This window comes from Babylonia areolata, chromosome 14 (assembly GCF_041734735.1).
Source record: "Babylonia areolata isolate BAREFJ2019XMU chromosome 14, ASM4173473v1, whole genome shotgun sequence".
NCBI lineage: Eukaryota > Metazoa > Mollusca > Gastropoda > Neogastropoda > Buccinidae > Babylonia > Babylonia areolata.
In genome coordinates, this window is record NC_134889.1 from 12,561,704 (window position 1) to 12,581,514 (window position 19,811).

Genomic DNA, 19,811 nt, shown 5'->3' on the forward strand with positions numbered 1-19,811 from the left:
AGTGCACACTTCTTTATTCCTTCATCAACACATCTTGCACTGGAATGTCTCACTGCAACCTGGTCAATGGGGAACATTCCACTGTCTTCAGCTGTAATACAAACAGACAATGGTCCACTCTATGAAATGTGGAACGTTTATCATTTGTTTGTAACAACTGTCCATGACTGCTATGCCTGCCCACATTTCTGGACCAATCAAGTTTAAATGTGTCATACTAATTAGTTGTGGGCCTTCTGGGTTCAAGGCAAACTGGGAGACATCAGGTTGAAGCTGCATAAATTGTTGCCTGCTTTAGGACGAATGACTTTCTTCCCTTTTGTCGCAATGTGATACGCCTACAGGACGCATCTCATACATCCAATTTTCATCAGAAAATCATGGGCGATAGTTGAAGGGAAGCAACCTGCTCTTCCTTGGACTTGTTCGGTCTGCACTGTATGACCAACAGGCAGTGGAAAATTCTAACACCACTTGCTGACACAGCTGGTCAAAATGGTGTTGTCCAGCACAGGACAATATTGACTCAGTTTACAACCTTACAAGTGGCTCAGGAAATACTGCAAAATATGGACAGTGGGGAAAAAACCTGAGAACTGGTGTGGGTGATGGTTCAGGAGCTGATCTGGATTATGATGGTAAGTCACTACCCACTTTGTGACACAGAGTGAAACTGACAGTCTGGATTTAAAGTAGGTCTGGCATAAGATGACAGCGAACATGCACCAGTTGCTGGTCACTGCATAGTGCAGTGTGGAAAGGGAAGAGGGGTGAGGAGAGTGGTGGTCAGTCTAGAGGAGGGGGAGTGTCTGTTGGCTGTGTACCAACATACAGCTGGCTTGTCAGTTTCTTCTTCATCAAGCACTGGAACAAGACTCCACCACAGGCACCCTATGAATACAAATTTGACTGGAATTGTGATGCAGACATTTTTTTTTAAAAGTTTGGTAGGTAAGGGGTTAGGGAATCAAAGCAAACAGATCATGACGTGACAGAGCCATCATTACTGAGGGTCTCTTCAACCCTGATGCTGTGGACAGCTAAAACATCAATCATCAGTTTGATTCAAAACACAGCTTTCTCACTGCATCACACCAGGACTGAAACCATGTCACAAAACAAACCCACATAACTAATCGAGTCCAACAACAAAAACCTGGGGGGAAAGCTGAAAAAGAAAATGAACAGTTACAGTTCTACCACATGGGCAGAGAAGGAATTTTGTTTAACCTCTTGACTGCGCTGTTGACGTACGGAGTACATCATGAAATGTCGCTCACCAATGCTGTATTGACGTGCGCCGTACGTCATGTTACAACGTTCTATGTTTCGAGTCCCGCATTGCAGAAAATACAGTCTGCTAACCATTAAATTAGCTCCCCTGAGAGCTCTTTATCTCCTGAGTTCCATAAGCTAAAATTATTCATCGGACTGTCATATTTATGGCGAAAGTTTTGCAAGTTTGTACGAAGCTCAAGTTGTGTTGCAAAGCCATGGCTGAACGCAGACAAACCCCAACACTTGCACTTGTATTGAAAGAATTCTTTCGCGATGCAAACAGTAGAGATGAAGATTGTGGACTGAATGAGACAGAACTGCGTGAAGTTGATGCCGAAGACGCTGATTTTGACAATGGAGGGGGGGGAGGGGGAGTTGCTTGACGAAACTGAAGACAGACAAGCTCAGCTGATTCAAGATGCAGGTGGGTGTTTACAAGGTTTGTCAGTTTATCATTTGCTTTCTGTTTGTTGTAACAATGAATATGACTGCATTGTGTGTGTTTTGAATGTGTTAGCTGTGGTAAGTGGCTTCGTCAGTCACTGACCAGTGTGTGTGTGTGTGTGAGAGAGTCAGTCACGTGGGTACTGTGTCTGACCATCACAGCCCAGGGGGCATGGCTTGCTGGCTGGCTCATTGTTGATGACAGCGTGTGTCGCTCGCCTGCAGCTTTCTGTGTGTTCGTTCCTGAGTGTGTATTGGTTTGTTGTTGTTGTTATTGTTGTTGTGTGTGTGTGTGTGTGTGAGAGAGTGAGAGAGAGGGGGGGGGGGAGAGATGATGTTTATAAAACTGAAATCAGAGAATGATATACAGAACTGTATGCCTAAATTACTTTGTAAATGCAACACTTGTAGAAGTGTGTGTGTGTGTGTGTGTGTGTGTGTGTGTGTGTGTGTGTGTGATGTGTTGTCATTTTGTTTTGTATGAGAAAGAGAGAATGAAGGGGGTGTGGCATACCATGAACCAGTTTCAGTGTGTGTGTGTTTTGGGGGTTTGGGGTGGGGGGTGGGGTAGGTATGTGTGTGTTTGTATTTCAGCTTCTGAAAACAATCAGAAATAAAATGGTACCATTTCATGATCTTTTTATATGTAAAAAAAACAAAACAAACCAAAACCCAACAAACTTAGTCTTTTATGCAATGTGTTTCAGGTATGCAGCATGGTGATGATCATGATGTTCATCCTGGATCATCTGAAGTTGACAACTTGCCACAAACCTACAGCTGAAGACCAGCAGCAGCAAGACCAAAGGGCAGTAAACAAGCCTCCAGCAATTCTGGATTACAACAAAAACATGGGTGCCATGAACCATCATGACCAACAGCTGCAGCCCTGCGATGCCATAAGGAAAACCCTGAAGTGGTACAAATAGCTGCGTGTGCATTTTCTACAAATTGCCATGCTGAATGCACACATCCTCTACAAAAAAGCAGGCAACAGCAGTACACTCCTGGACTTCAGAAGGATGTAATTAGTGCCATGATTTTTGGTGACCAAGACCCAGACACTGCTAAAGATGACCACGCTGTTTGTCTGTGTGAACAGCACTTCATTGATTTCATCCCACATACCCCACAGAAGGCCCTGCCACAAGGAGGTACAGAGTCTGCTGGAAGAAAGGGCAAAGAAAGGATGTGGGGTTCTACTGCCCAGACTGCCCCAGCAAACCAGCACTGTGTCTTGAAGACTGTTTCTACAAGTACCACACACAGCATTTTTACTGGTGATAGATCCTGGGTGAGTACACCCTTTTAATTCTTTGTGTGGACTGTGTTGGAGTCTTATGCACCTGGACACTGTTGCTCAGCCTTGACAGTGTGTGTGGTTGATCACAACAGTCACAAGAAAGACAGGTTGATAACCTGGTTGATATTGTAGCACCTACATGATGGAATGACAGTACCAATTTTTTTTATTAATGCATTTTATGGAATTTTTCTGTCAGATTGACTAATTATTTGAACATGTGAGTATCAAAAACAAAATCTTGGTTCATTTTCCTTTCATTTGATATATACTTTTATGCACTTATCTTCAGTACTTTTTGAAATATAAGCAAATTAAAGTCATTGGCGTGTTTTTCTTGTTTTTCTGAAAATTTTCTCAGCATAGGCCATAGCAAAACGTACTAGCAGTGAAGGGGTTAATGTTCCATCACACATATCAGTGACTGAAGCCTTTTCTTTTTTAATTTTTTTTAATTTTTTTAGAGTATTAATGAATACTCTGAGTATTATTGTTTGAAAAGGATGGGAAGGAGGATGAATGGTGAGCTGGGGAAATTGGGGATGAAATTTGAAACAGATATCTAGATACAGTTACAGAAAATTATTTAATGGACTACATACAAGAGAAGTTGTTAATCTAACAAGCGAAACAACTGATAATGAACGCAAAAAGTAAAAAACTTCAATGTTCTCAGTCACTTGTGATGACACACTTTTGTGCAGGTAAGCCTTCATCAAATTGCAGTCAAAAATTGTATGCTTAATTGTCACATTACTGAAGTATATGCTTTTGACTTCAGAGCAATATTTAGTCCGCAGTAATAGTCTCAGAATCAAACTTAGAACTGGTCTCTGAATTGGACCAAAATCCACTGAGCTGAATGAAAGCACCAATAAAAGTCTCTTTCTAGTATATTACTAATTTCCTTTAATGAGCAAAATACTTTTATACTGTCTGTATAATTCTTTGCTCCCCTTTTTATCTGCTCGGTTGTTATAATGGAATCCAGTATGGGATGGTATCCAATAAAAATCAACATTTGAACCTTTCATAGGGAGTGTAATCAATACTAATTTCAAATGATAAATTTTCTCTCTGATTATTCTCAAAAAGGATCAAACTTTTTAAAACTGATTGAGAATCAACACAAAAAGGACATTACTTATCATAACTGGTATTTGAACAAGATGATTTAAGGCCATGCGTTTGATTCCAGTTTAGTTTTGAAGCAAGTAGGATCCCAAGAAATTCTATTTCCAACTTTAAAAATATTTCACGCCCTCCCCCCAAAAACCGTGGTCATTTGGGCCACATGGGCCATTCCACTTCAATTCCTCTTCTTGTGTCCAAGCCCTCATTCAAGCCTCAAAATCTTTCTTCCACATTTCAGTGAAAAACCAATGAAACAAGCAAATGACTAATTCCCACTTACTGAAGGTGGTGTAATTGACTCTCAAGGCCAGTTTGGGGGGATCAGCACTGTTACCGCCGTTCTTTGAGGTGAAGTTGAAGACAATGATGGCCAAGTTGTAGCGTGAGAGGGCATTGTTCACTTTGCTGTTGTTCAGTTCAATCAGTCCATGCCTCATGGTGTTTCCATCATACACCTTCACCACATCATTCCTGTCACAAATCAGGTGTTTCCATTATACACCTTCACCACATCATTCCTGTCACAAGTCAGGTGTTTCCATTATACACCTTCACCACATCATTCCTGTCACAAGTCAGGTGTTTTCCTTCACTGATTCACCATTGGATCAGTTATTTTGAATTCAGGCTCAATGTAAACGCATTTACAGAGGTTCTGACAAAAGGAATGACAAAATTATACACTTCATACCAAAGTTAAAACTGGATTCAAATTTCCTCATAGTTGCCACAGTGAAGCGTGCCACCGCCATGACCCCTTCCTTCCCCTTCCCAAACCGCTGACCATCACAATCAGCTTCACTATCTATACCTGTATCTGTACAGTATCACAAAAAACTCACTATCTGTATATGAATCTATCTATACTTTCACCAAAACTTCACTATCTATATATGTATATATTATTTCTACAGTATCACCAAAACCTATCTATGCACACTGCACATGTATCATCCACCTCTGGATTTGAACATATTCACACACCCACCAGTGCATTTATATATAAACAAGCACATTCATGCAAACACACATACAACTTAAACATTTACATTCCCACTTCTAAACATACACTCCCACTTCTAAACATACACTCACACATACATACACACACTCCCACTTCTAATATGACTTAAAGTGGAAGACGTTAAACTGAAGACTACTACACTCCCACTTCTAAACACACACTCCCACTTCTAAACATACACCCCCACTTCTAAACATACACTCATACACACACTCCCACTTCCAAACATACACTCATACAGACATACACACACTCCCACTTCCAAACATACACTCATACAGACATACACACACTCCCACTTCTAAACACACACTCCCACTTCCAAACATACACTCATACAGACATACACACACTCCCACTTCTAAACACACACTCCCACTTCCAAACATACACTCATACAGACATACACACACTCCCACTTCTAAACATACACTCATACAGACATACACACACTCCCACTTTTAAACATACACTCATACAGAAATACACACACTCCCACTTCTAAACATACACTCATACACACACTCCCACTTCTAAACATACACTCATACAGACATACACACACTCCCACTTCTTTTTTTTTTTCTTTTTTTAAACTTTTTTTTTAATTTTCCAAAAACATGTATACAATACAGAGAATAGTATGAACCAAACCGTATACAACAAACAGTAGCATCTTCCACTACAGAGAGATAGATAAGACAAAATAAAACAAAACAGGCTATAGCAAGGCAAAACAAATCTGTAACAACAACATCAACAGCAATAACAACAACAACAAGCAAATAAACAAACAAACACACACACAATAACACAAAAACAAAACAAAAAATAAATAAATAAATAAAAAAAAATAAAAAGAAGAAAGGAAGATTTGTCCAATCATTCAATCAATCAATACTTACATCTTAATGATTGTAGTAATCATGATGATTTAAGATGACATTAATAGTAAATAGCCTAGACCAGTTGTGACATAGCAACAGCATCAAATGTATCAACTATTATAGTAATGGTATCTAGGGTAAGGCGAAAGCGAGTGGTGACATTATAATGTCATAATAATAATGATCATGAGTATATCACTTCTGCATTATTGGAAAAGAACACTTGTAATTGGTCACATTGTAAAGACAACAGGAACTATAAAAGTTAAACAAACAAACAAATAATACACATTGAGAAATAAATAAAGACATATTAGTACAAAGTAAGGACTGTTATATAGAATGGTAACTATGGAACATGTGAAATTATGATTAAGTAACAGTTTCCATAATTGGAAGGTAACTGTTCCACTTTGTACGGAAAGCATGATGGTTCATTAGTATATAAGATGCATGTTCTTCGATTTTGTATCTGTATCTGAGCTGTGTTTTAAATGCATTGAGTTGTGGTGGTTGTTTATTGAATTTGCATTTGTACAGAAAGTTTTTGGCAAGTAAAATAATAAAATCTAAAATGTCATCTGTAGCAAATGTGTGTGAGTTTCCAAATAAAACTAATTCTTCACATAATTGGGCATTGTATACATTATTGCATTTGTTATTAATATCAGTTTGGAAAGCAGTCCAAAATCTCTGCACAATCTCACATCTCCAAAAAAGGTGTTCAATGGTTTCTGGATGTGATCCACAGAAGCTACATTTATCATTATGAGAGATATTCATCTGTTTCAGTGATTTGTTTGTTGCAATAATCCTATGAACTAATCTTATTTGAAACCATTTTAAGTTAACATCACTTATTTTGTGTATTTTGTGAAATGTCTGTTTCCAATTAATGTTCAGTTGCAACAAATCGTTCCATTTCTTACAGCATTTAGGGGTCGTATTGTTTTTAACTAGAGTATCATAATAAACTTTTGTTCCTTTTTTCACTGAATATATCATTTGTAATGATTTTCTCATCTGCAAAGCAGTGTTATTATCAATTTTAATGTTTAGGTTTTTTATGTAATTTCTAACTGACCTTATGCAACCATTTAAAGTAAGGAAATTTGTTATATTTCCATGCTTTTGACTAAAATCTTCATAGGAAAGGAAACTACTGTCCCTGTGCACTAGATGAGAAATATTCCAGACCCCCTTTTCCATCCAATTTCTGTATGATAAAATCTTACTTCCAATTTTAATATTTTGGTTCAGAAAGATTGGTTCTGCTAAAACTTCTTTACTACTTAATAGTGGGACCTTCTGACAAAATTCTTTGTAGGCTTGGAAAACATGGATCCAGAACTTATTCTTATCATTAGGTGTTGGTAGACAGGGTCCATATCTATCAATATCTTTGATAACTGGATTGCTTTCTTTTATTATTATTGTCCATTTATGGTTTGAAAACTTTAATTTACGTATCCAGCTCAGTTTAAGACCTTTAATAAATTGTTTGATGTCAAACATTCCTAATCCTCCTAATATTGTACTTTTAATTACTGTTTTTCTACTTATTCGATCCTGTTTTTTGTTCCAAATAAACTTGAAACATGCCTTCTGCAGCTCATCAATATATTCATCAGGTGGATTTGGTAGAAACATCCATAACTGGGTTATTTTTGATAAAATCAGTGACTTGAGAACAGCTATCCTTCCTAAAGGGGTAATCGGTCTTTTTATCCATATTCTAAATAACATTCTAATTTCAGACATTTTGTCTTTATAGTTTAATTCCTCACATTCTTCTAAATCAACAGTAAACCACACTCCTAAGATTTTAAATTTTGGTGGGTTCCATACCATTTTTAAATGAGGTAGATATCTAATTTGACATTGTTTTCTGCTACCCAGCCATATTGCTTGAGTTTTACCTGCATTCATATATAATCCTGAAAAACTACTAAACGAGTCAGTTGTCCTTATGATCTCCTCAAACGATATTCTATCTCCTTTGGTCATCAGTTGGGTGTCATCTGCAAACTGTGCAATTTTATGATCTGTATTATTAATATTAATACCTTTAATCAGTTTATTTTCTCTTATCATTATGCCAAGGATTTCAACACATAGAAGAAATAAGTAGGGTGAAATGGGATCACCTTGACGACATCCTCTCTCTACTGGAAACCAAGAAGACGCCGTTCCGTTTACTACTACTGCTGATTTAATATTTTGATAAAAGGTACTTATCCATCTACAGAAGACTGGACCAAATCCAAATGCTTTTAACACTTTCATCATGAAAGTGAAGTCAACAGTATCAAACGCTTTTTCAAAATCTATACAAATCAATAAACCAGGCAACTGCTTTGAATTTAAATAATGAATCATATCATATATTAATCTAATATTGTCACCAATAAATCTGTTAGACATAAATCCTGTTTGGTCATCACTAATTAAAGAGGACAGCACAGACTTAACTCTATTTGCTAAGCAAGAAGATCCAATTTTATAAACAACATTTAATAAAGATATCGGTCTCCAGTTCTTAATAAATTCTCTTGGTTTGTCACCCTTTGGTATACAAATTATTATGCCTTCTTTCTGTGTTTGTGACAGTTCACCTTTCTTCAAACCTTCATTTAGTGACCTGACAATTAAGTATCCAAGATCCTTCCAAAAGAATTTAAAAAATTCGGCAGAAAAGCCGTCAGTACCTGGACTCTTATTGTTCTGCATGCGTTTAAGTGCCTGGGTAGCTTCTTCATAAGTAATTTCACCCTCAAGGTTTTCTATTTCTATATTACTAAGTTTAGGCATTTCCTTAACAATATCTGCTATTTCACATGTTTGAATAAGTCTCTTTTTATATAAATGTTTATAGAAATCGTGAACTTCCTTTAATATTACATTATGTTCATGGATTTCTTCTCCTTTGTCTGTAACTAATTTCTTCATACTCTTATTTACAAAGTGCCTTTTTTCAAGATTACAAAAGTATTTTGATACTTTTTCTCCTTCTGCTATCCATCTGGCCCTTGAACGCATGAGTACTCCTTCCATCTTCTTTTTTCTAATATCTACAAGCTTTAACTTATTCTCTTCTATTCTATCATTTTCTTGACATGTTCTGACATTCCTGCTTTCTAAGTTCTGTATTTCTATTTCTAACTGTTGTTCTTCCTCCTCTGTTTTACGTTTTTTCATTGTGGCATATGAGATTGTTTTTGATCTAATCTTCATTAATAGAACATCTAACAATAATTGGTCTGATATTACACACTGTATTTCGGACATTAGAATGTTTCTTAATTCTTCATAATTGTATAATGGAACTGCATATTCTCTAATAACTTGTTTGATTTCTTCTTTAATTTCATTTACATAATCTATATCTTTCAGTAAAGAATTGTTGAATTTCCAAAAAGATTTTCGTTTAATTTTTTCGCCAAATGAAAGTTTAAGAACTATCATTGAATGGTCTGTCCTATAGCCATATTGGATGTCTGCTTCATGCACATACTGTATCAAACATTCAGATATAAGGAAGAAGTCCAAACGGCTCTGTTGAAAAGGGGATGGTCTACGCCATGTAAAACGTGTACTATCAGGGTTTAAGTCTCGCCAAACATCATACATATCTAAGTTTGTCATAATATCTTCTACTTTGTCTCTAGCTTTAGGGTTATTTATGTGTTTATAATTAGAATAATCTTTATGTGGGTCAAGAACTAGATTCCAGTCACCTCCAATAATCAGGTTTGGGTATCCAAACTGTGTAATATTTTTTTCCAGTTCATCATAAAATTCTGGGGAATCTTTGTTTGGGCCATAAATGTTTACAATTAAGAAATCCTTTTCTACTGTTGTAAAGGAAATAATTATGCAGTTTCCATTAGGATCCTTGTACACCTTTTTAATTTTAAATTCAAAATTGTTATTGAACATAACAGCAACACCTCTGGATTGTGAATTATGAGATGCAAAGTGACAAGTGTAACCCCATTCAGATCTAACATACGATTCAATATTTGGGTCGAAATGTGTATCTTGAAGGAGATAAATGGAGTGTTTCTTTTGTCTAAGAAAGTGAAAAACATCTCTCCTCTTTTTAACGTTACCCAGTCCTTGACAGTTCATGGAAACAATGCTTATATTTTCCATTTTATTTTATTATTATTGTGGCTATTATATCAAGTAATTAATGACTTATACTATATTTTCTAGTGGAGTCTAAAGGGCATCCACTCATTCTATTTGCATGGTACATAGTACAACTGAGCAAAGGCTTTCGAATAAAGAAAAATACACTCCTTTATAAGTACCCATCACTGAGTGACAATCATTTATATCATCCATGACGGGACAAATTAAAATAAAAACAAAGTACATCAAGAGAAAAGCACACATTTAGACAAACAGGTAAGTCTTGGTCAAGTGAGTGGGCTCCTGCGGCGAGGCGACGTGCATCACTGGAGAAAAAAAAACAAAAAAAACAAACAAAAAAAACAAAAAAAAACAAAAAAAACAACAACCTGTGTTTGTGTCCTGTTTGTGCTAACAATAACGTGTGCGCAGTTGGGAGCATGTTACACGCACATGCTCATGATGCATGCATGTGGGGGGGAGCCTATTTTTGTGTCATGTTTGTATTAACATAGCGTGTGCATAAGTGGGAGTATGTCGCACGCACGTGCTCATGATGCATGCATGTGGGAAAAAAAATTAAAAAAAAAAATAAAATAAAAAATAAAAAACCAACCTGTGTTTGTGTCTTGTTTGTGTTAACATAACGTGTGCGCAGTTGGGAGCATGTTACACGCACATGCTCATGATGCATGCATGTGGGGGGGAGCCTATTTTTGTGTCATGTTTGTATTAACATAGCCACACTCCCACTTCTAAACATACACTCATACAGACATACACACACTCCCACTTCTAAACATACACTCATACAGACATACACACACTCCCACTTCTAGACATACACTCATACAGAAATACACACACTCCCACTTCTAAACATACACTCCCATTCTAAACATACACTCATACAGACATACACACACTCCCACTTCTAGACATACACTCATACAGACACACACACTCCCACTTCTAAACATACATTCCCACTTCTAAACATACACTCATACAGACATACACACACTCCCACTTCTAAACATACACTCCCACTTCTAAACATACACTCCCACTTCTAAACATAAACATACACTCCCACTTCTAAACATACACTCACACAGGCATACACACACTCCCACTTCTAAACATACACTCACACAGACATACACAAACTCCCACTTCTAAACATACACTCCCATTTCTAAACATAAACACACACTCCCACTTCTAAGCATACACTCCCACTTCTAAACATACACTCACACAGGCATACACACACTCCCACTTCTAAACATACACTCCCACTTCTAAACACACACTCCACAGCAGAATACAGCACACCACAACACAAACACCACACACATACATACACAACCACACTCACGCCACATACACACAGATAACCACTCAAATACACACACTCCCACTTCTAAATATAGACTCCCACTTCTAAACATACACTCACACAGACATACACACACTCCCACTTCTAAACATATACTCCCACTTCTAAACATACACTCACACAGACATACACACACTCCCACTTCTAAACATACACTCCCACTTCTAAACATACACTCACACAGACATACACACACTCCCACTTCTAAACATACACTCACACATACATACACACACTCCCACTTCTAAACATATGCTCTCACTTCTCAACACACACTCCACAGCAGAATACAGCACACCACAACACAAACACCACACACATACATACACAACCACACTCACACCACATACACACAGATAACCACCCACATACCCACCTACTCACCCAACCCCACACACAGATACAAACATAACCACCCAGACACCAAAACAAGGTGCTCAGAAGCACCAGAGGCAGTGAAAGAGGGCAGACAACTCACACATCAGCTGCTCCTGTGCTGATGGCCTGCAGGGTGAAGTTGACCACATTGGGCTCGCTGCCTGTCTTCTCTGGCAGTTGGACAAACCAGACACACAGGGTGGCGTTGTCTGGGGAGATGGGGATCTGAGCAGGGTATCCCGGGGTGGAGAAGGATCCTTTGGATTGGTTTGTGAATCCACCACACACTGAAACAAGGAACATCAAGAATGTGCAGGGAATTTACTGGGAAAGTATGTCTGAATGTGGGTGTGCAAGAAAGCAAGAGAAAGGTGAGGTATACCTGTGAGGAATAGGTGGAGGAGTATGCAGGTGATATATGTAAGTTCAACTTCAGTACGTGCGTTGTAAATAGTGGCTGTTAAAGAAATTATGATTATAAGCATTCAAGGTACACCATCACCAAGAATGTATCAAAAATCCATTAAAGAATTTGTCAATGACATCTTGTGTTACAGATCTTTATTCTCAGCGCAGCAAATAATGTTGAAGAGAACCTGTGCGCAAACAGTGCACGCCAATGAATGTTGAAGAGAACCTGTGTGCAAACAGTGCACGGCAATGATTGTTGAAGAGAACCTGTGTGCAAACAGTGCACGGCAATGAATGTTGAAGAGAACCTATGTGCAAACAGTGCACGGCAATGAATGTTGAAGAGAACCTGTGTGCAAACAGTGCACGGCAATGATTGTTGAAGAGAACCTGTGTGCAAACAGTGCACGGCAATGATTGTTGAAGAGAACCTGTGTGCAAACAGTGCACGGCAATGATTGTTGAAGAGAACCTGTGTGTAGAACTTGTGTGCAAACAGTGCACGGCAATGATTGTTGAAGAGAACCTGTGTGCAAACAGTGCACGGCAATGATTGTTGAAGAGAACCTGTGTGCAAACAGTGCACGGCAATGATTGTTGAAGAGAACCTGTGTGCAAACAGTGCACGGCAATGAATGTTTATGACACTGGTGCAGGGGACTGGTGTGCAGGTGACACAGCCGTAAAATCCATAAACACAGAGATAAATCAGCGCCAGGACAATATCATGCAGGCTTTAACATGAGACACCTCATGAGGGGTTGCTCACTCAGCCTGGCTCTATGACTGTTGTCAGTGGAGGCCTAGTGAATGGTCTCTTCAGTATGTTGAATCAGAACAGGCACAACCAAGGTTATGTGTGTTAAACACACTTTGCACACTGAAAAAGAACCTATGGCAACAAAAATGTTGTCTTCTGGCAAAATTCAGAAGAAATCCTCTCTGATTGGTACAAAAATGTACATTCATGCACTCAAGGCTTGACTAGCGTGTTTGGTTATGCTGCTGTTAGACATGTGCTCGCAGATGTGGTGTAACATACATGGAATTGTCCAGAGACTGTGACATCTCCTTCAGATGAGACGATAAACCGATGTCCTGTGTGCAGCATGCACTTACCGCATGTAAAAGAACCCACAGCAACAAAAGGGTTGTCCCTGGCGAAGTTCTGTAGAACTTTTCTGTAGAAAAATCCACTTCAATAGGAAAACAAATAAAAAAACAACTGCAGGCAGGAAAAACAACAAAGGGTGGCACTCTCACTGTAGTGACACACTCTCCCTGGGGAGAGCAGCCCGAATTTCACACACAGAGATCTGTTGTGACAAGAAAAAAGTCATACAATACAATTATACAAATTGAAATCTTCATCAGTTTCAGAAGACAACCATCAAAATGATGCGAGTGAAAGCAAAGTGTAAAGACATTTATTATTTTTTTTAAAAAGGAAGAAGAATAACTTACTAAGAGTCCAAAAACGAATGTCAAAGCCCTGCGCCACCTTGTTGGAAACGGCAACACTTTTTGGCAGGTGAGCAGAGAAAGTGATGGTGTTTGTAGTGTTACTGGCATACAGCAGGTCGGGCAACTGTGCACTTCCATTGAAGGAAGCCACTTGGACTGACGAGCCATTTCTTTTCTCCGTGATGACCACTGAGTGGTTCTGTGCCAGCTGGAACTGGGGGAAATCGAAGAAAAGGAGCCTTCCAGGCTTGGCAGGGGGGAAGGTCCACTGGCACATGGCATTGAGGGGGTACAGGTTGGGGAAGCCGGGTGAACGCAGGTGTCCCTGGGCAGCTTTAATATCTCCTCCACACACTGAAACAACAGCAGGGACACACACTGAGCTCTGCTCAATTCCGATTGTTGCTGTCCATTCACCATCTGAATACACTCACACGCATATTTTACTTAATAACAGTAAGATAGCAAGCATTTCTACAGTGCTTACTCATGAGCTGAATGTATACAGTACCTACTGCACAACAGCTTTGGTTCAACACTTTTCACAACACAAACACACATACATGCAGAACAATATGTCACATATATCTCACACACAGACTCCAGTTTTAATTATCGTTTCTCTTCATTTGGAAAATGAAGGACTCCAATATCAAATCAAACACAACCAGCCAAGAATTAACTAAGAGAAACAAAACAAATTATCAAAGCAATACCCATGGAAAGATGAAATAAATAGAAACATTATCTGAACCACATGTACAAATTTCACAAAACTGCTCATACCCATTTTTGATGTGCCTAAAAAATAAGAAAAATTCAACTGATTTGGTGACAAAGGAGTAAATATGGGGATGAGAGAGAGACAGAGAATGTGACCCTACTCAATCTTTTTTTTGTTTGTTTGTTTCGGCAATATACACATAATTATTAAAAAATTGTTTTTATGCCTGTATGTTTTTATGCTCAGGTTTATCTGTGATGTTCAATGTACACGTTTAAATATACACAAAAAATTATTGTGCATTGCATTGCATCTCATCATATTGATATTGTATTGTATTAGATTATTTCTGTATTGAATTTCATTGCATTGTATTGCACTGCATATATACTGTTAATGAAGATTACACCATGAACAGTCCTGTATGCAACAATGACAAAAATGTAAAACTAAAATACAAAACTTTATTTAAACATTGGAAGGCAAAGAATGATATGAGAAGAAAACCAGATTAACTCACTCCATATGATGGAATACTATAGCGTTCCTGATGTAAGGAAGCATTCCAGACGATGGAACACTACAGCGGTTTCAACAATTAAAAATTTGTCCACACTTTCCTCATGTGGTAGCATAAAAATCGCAACTACAATGGGCATTGCGAACGTGTTAAGGGTTGAATGGAAAGTTTCTTCGTGAGGTTCCATAACAACACACTCGCCAGCAAGCCTTTGAGTTCGGCACCCCACATGACAAGCTAATCTGCATACGCATTGAAAATGGTGTTGCAATACAAACGGAAAGTTTTGGAGCAAACTAGATCATGACAGTGGCTTTTTACTGCTGCTGAATTGATTGAAATGCTTCAAACTGAAGATTCTGACATTGACGAGGATGATGAAGACGTTGAATAAAGTATCTGCAGTGAAGAAAGCCACCAGCAAGAAGGTACTGACAGTGACTCGGCTTCTGAGAGCAGTGAAGAGAGGGAGGGGGGTGGGTGTACACACGACATGAGGAGAGTGGTCAGTGGGTCAAGTACTGTGAGTTTCATTCAGTTACTTTGTGTTTTATATGTGTTGTGATTTTTTTCCTAACCCTAACAAATGGGTCATCTGCAGGGGAAAGCAAGGGAGAAAACTATTCGTCTGGAGTGAGATAATGACATCAGAAACAAAACAGATGAAACTTGTTTACATCAGATAAAAGAAAATGGAAGGAGTGTTCATGCACATACAGCAAGAGGACAAAAAGTATTCAAACATTTTTGTAACCAAGACAAAAAAAGACACTTTGTTAATAAGAGTTCATACTAGTTCCAGACCAAGAGAAACGTCAAGATAATTGTGCAATTGTGCATGAAGTAAATAATGTCCACAAACATCTCTCTGCAATGAACTATGATCCCCAGTCAGCCTGGCAGGGTGCTGGGAGAGGCCTGACGTGTGACTCAGTGATGACAATATTCCTCACTGCTAGAGGCTGATACCCATTAGCTTTTATCTGACTTGGCTCTGTCCATCGTTTGGGACACACCTGTCCCAGTACACACCTGTCCCAGCTATGTCCCCGTCCTATTCCCAAAAACTGTCACATGCACAATACACTCAGCACCCAAACAAACAGCTGCACATGTCCTCCCAATCTTACTTTTATCCCGCAGCTGGAAGCGGACACTGACAGCAACAGACGTCAGGTTGGTACTGTTCCCTGAGGACCACACCACTCTGAAACATACACATACATCAAGTACTGCATTCTGACAATACCATAAACATATACCTGACATTCTGAAAGCACCATAAACACATACATAACGTTCTGACAGAGTCATAAACACTTCATGACATTCTGACAAAGTCCAAAGACATAATGACATTCTGACGATATCATAACACATACCTGAAAACACAAAAGAATCATGTACATATACATGGCACTCTGACACAATCACATCTTTTCTCCCCATATTCCTCTATTACTTTCCTACTCTGAGGTCCATTCAATTCAAAATATTTTATTTATCCTACTCAGGGAAACCGCACAAAGACTACAAACTGGCAGGTGCTTTCATACTCAGTTCCCACTCTGAATACATCACACACACTCTGAATACATCACACACACTCTGAATACATCTCACACACTCTGAATACATCACACACACTCTGAATACTTCACACACACACTGAATACTTCACACACACTCTGAATACATCACACACACTCTGAATACATCACACACACTCTGAATACATCACACACACTCTGAATACTTCACACACACTCTGAATACATCACAGAGTGCTGAATACATCACACACACTCTGAATACTTCACACACACTCTGAATACTTCACACACACACTGAATACATCTCACACACTCTGAATACTTCACACACACTCTGAATACTTCACACACACTCTGAATACTTCACACACACTCTGAATACATCACACACACTCTGAATACATCACACACACTCTGAATACATCACAGAGTGCTGAATACATCACACACACTCTGAATACTTCACACACACTCTGAATACTTCACACACACACTGAATACATCTCACACACTCTGAATACTTCATACACACTCTGAATACTTCACACACACTCTGAATACTTCACACACACACTGAATACATCACACACACTCTGAATACTTCACACACACTCTGAATACTTCACACACACTCTGAATACATCACACACACTCTGAATACTTCACACACACTCTGAATACTTCACACACACTCTGAATACTTCACACACACTCTGAATACTTCACACACACTCTGAATACTTCACACACACTCTGAATACTTCACACACACTCTGAATACTTCACACACACTCTTTTATTATTTTTTCTCTCTTGCAAGATGTCTTCCTTTTGTTGTTGCGTCTATAAATCTTAATCTAAGGTTTATATGAGACATGAATGAGGTTCTGATTCATGCACATACAGGCACTCCCTGTAAGAACTCACTGAGCCCAGTCTGAAGCCAGCACAGCCACAGAGGGAAGAGGAGGCGACGACACACTACTGACATTTGCCAGACGTGCCACCAGGGAGGCGTCCTCTGACCCTGCCACACCACTGAACACCGACAGTGTGGCATCCTGGGACAGCTCCACTGCCGTCATGTCCAACAGGATAGTCGCTGGAAATTCAGCATACCTCTGGGTCATCTGTTGTTCCACTTAGCCAAACTGGACTTTCAATTTCAGTTTCAAAAATTTTTTTTCATACTTTTGTTTTTTCATGGATTTATATACATATATATATATATATTCTTTATCCTATGCTGTCACATAAACTGCACCGTTCCAGTGGCATTACTCCCATATCATTCATTCCGAGTCCCCTACACAGCCACACATGCATCCGTCTGTCGCAGTTCCAGTGTCATTAATCCACATGGAACAATGCTAAGTTGTTAGCAGGCCACAAACCAGAGGAGACCCTGCACTGCTGCTGAGTCACTTTGGTGGCATTCAGTAGTGCCTGTTTTGACTTAACAGAATCTGACCACCACCAACTAAGCCCCCAGCTGACAACAATCGCTTACAGACACTTGCAGAGTTGACCAGGAAAACTAAACAACCAAAGACGCATCTGTGAAGTGGGCAATGTGGTCCTGGTCTTCCCACTGAAGCCCAAAGCACACTCAACTCTGGGCAGGAGCCGACTACTGGAAACATGCCTTTCATCATTAAATACTAATTCCTGCTATGGGTGTGTTGCTCTGTGACAGTAGACTAAAACTAAACTAAAAATGCAACTGAAAAGGAAACAGACTATTTGATCCATGCTCAGGTGGCTTCACTAGCACATGGCAGTCAAAGGCAGTGTGTGTCAGCTCAGTTACATTTACTTTTCAGATACATTATCAATGTCCAGTATCTCTAGAAAAGCAGTAACTACAATAAGAATGTCAACATCTGCCATCCTGCAAGGTTTGGTTCTCCTGACAAAATTCCAATATTTATCATGGCAGCACATATACGGATACACAAACACACACACACACACACACAAACACAGACAAACCATTGCTGTTTGGAGGTGCGGTCACAGTCCACTGACACTTGGGGGGAACAGAGGGTGAAGTCAGCTGGAACGTTCCCTCAGACTGTGATGTTATCTTGTCACAGCCTGCAATCACATGCAGGCAAAGCGTGCGATGAATCACCTCATGAACCACCCATCCATAGTCACTGGAAAACACTGAATGCAGGTGCAGAGTACAAAAGCATACTGTACTCAACTGAACACTGAGCACAAGACAGCAAGCACTATGTGTTTTGACCTTGTAGTCTTCAACAGACTGAACACAAAACAAAAATGAAAAAAACCAGAGAGAAAGAAAAATGGGATTGCATTTTGAGACACTTTCATTTCACTGGATTTCTTGTCATAAAATACTCATGTTGTTGTGTGTATGTGAAAAGAAAGACTTCACAAACACCCACTTCCAGCATTCTGACAGCCTTCAATGTCCTAAATACTTTGATTGTGCACTGTTTCCCTTGGTCATAAAAACTTGTAAGCATGTAATAAACAGCACAGCAGGTAGATTGTGTACCACCACCCTTCCTTATCAATTCTGCAGTCCAACTCTCTGTATCCCTCCCCTCCCCTACCCCACCTCCAACACTCACTCCCTACTGTTCCTTTCCCTACCTCCCCCAATCTCCTCAACCTTCCCCATTGCCTGCCCTCATCCCAAGCTGCCCTATCCCTCACCACTTCCTGTAATACCCCCCTCTTCCTCTCACTTGTTCACTCCCACCCCTCCTTGCCCTGGCCCCTCCTGGTCCCTGTGGTCCCCCGGACCTTACCTGGAGGCTGGGTGGAGAAGGAGGCATTGAGGGACAGCGAGGTGTTGGACAGACTGGCCACCACCAGCATCTTGCTGCCAGAGGACACCACAGGCACGCGCTGCCCAGCACTGTAACATCACACACACCCATTACATCAGTACCACAGGCACACGCTGCCCACAACTGTAACATCACACACACCCATTACATCAGTACCACAGGCACACGCTGTCCACAACTGTAACATCACACACACCCATTACATCAGTACCACAGGCACATGCTGCCCACAACTGTAACATCACACACAATCATTACATCAATACCACAGGCACACGCTGCCCAGAACTGTAACATCACACACACCCATCCTCACCGTTTCCCTGA

The 19,811-nt window shown here is 39.5% G+C and overlaps 1 protein-coding gene across 3 annotated transcripts in view; it reads right to left on the reverse strand.

Moving 5' to 3' along the window:
• Positions 1 to 19,811, reverse strand: part of LOC143289822 (uncharacterized) — a 78,465-nt gene that overhangs the window by 12,574 nt on the left and 46,080 nt on the right. For all 3 annotated transcript variants that reach the window (XM_076598993.1, XM_076598994.1, XM_076598996.1), the window contains exons 12-18: positions 19,443 to 19,552; positions 18,652 to 18,756; positions 17,587 to 17,761; positions 16,237 to 16,313; positions 13,863 to 14,216; positions 12,088 to 12,274; positions 4,440 to 4,630 (exon numbers count right to left, since the gene is read on the reverse strand). In XM_076598993.1, coding sequence (XP_076455108.1) covers positions 4,440 to 4,630; positions 12,088 to 12,274; positions 13,863 to 14,216; positions 16,237 to 16,313; positions 17,587 to 17,761; positions 18,652 to 18,756; positions 19,443 to 19,552 — 1,199 coding nt within the window. The remainder of the gene's footprint in view (positions 1 to 4,439; positions 4,631 to 12,087; positions 12,275 to 13,862; positions 14,217 to 16,236; positions 16,314 to 17,586; positions 17,762 to 18,651; positions 18,757 to 19,442; positions 19,553 to 19,811) is intronic.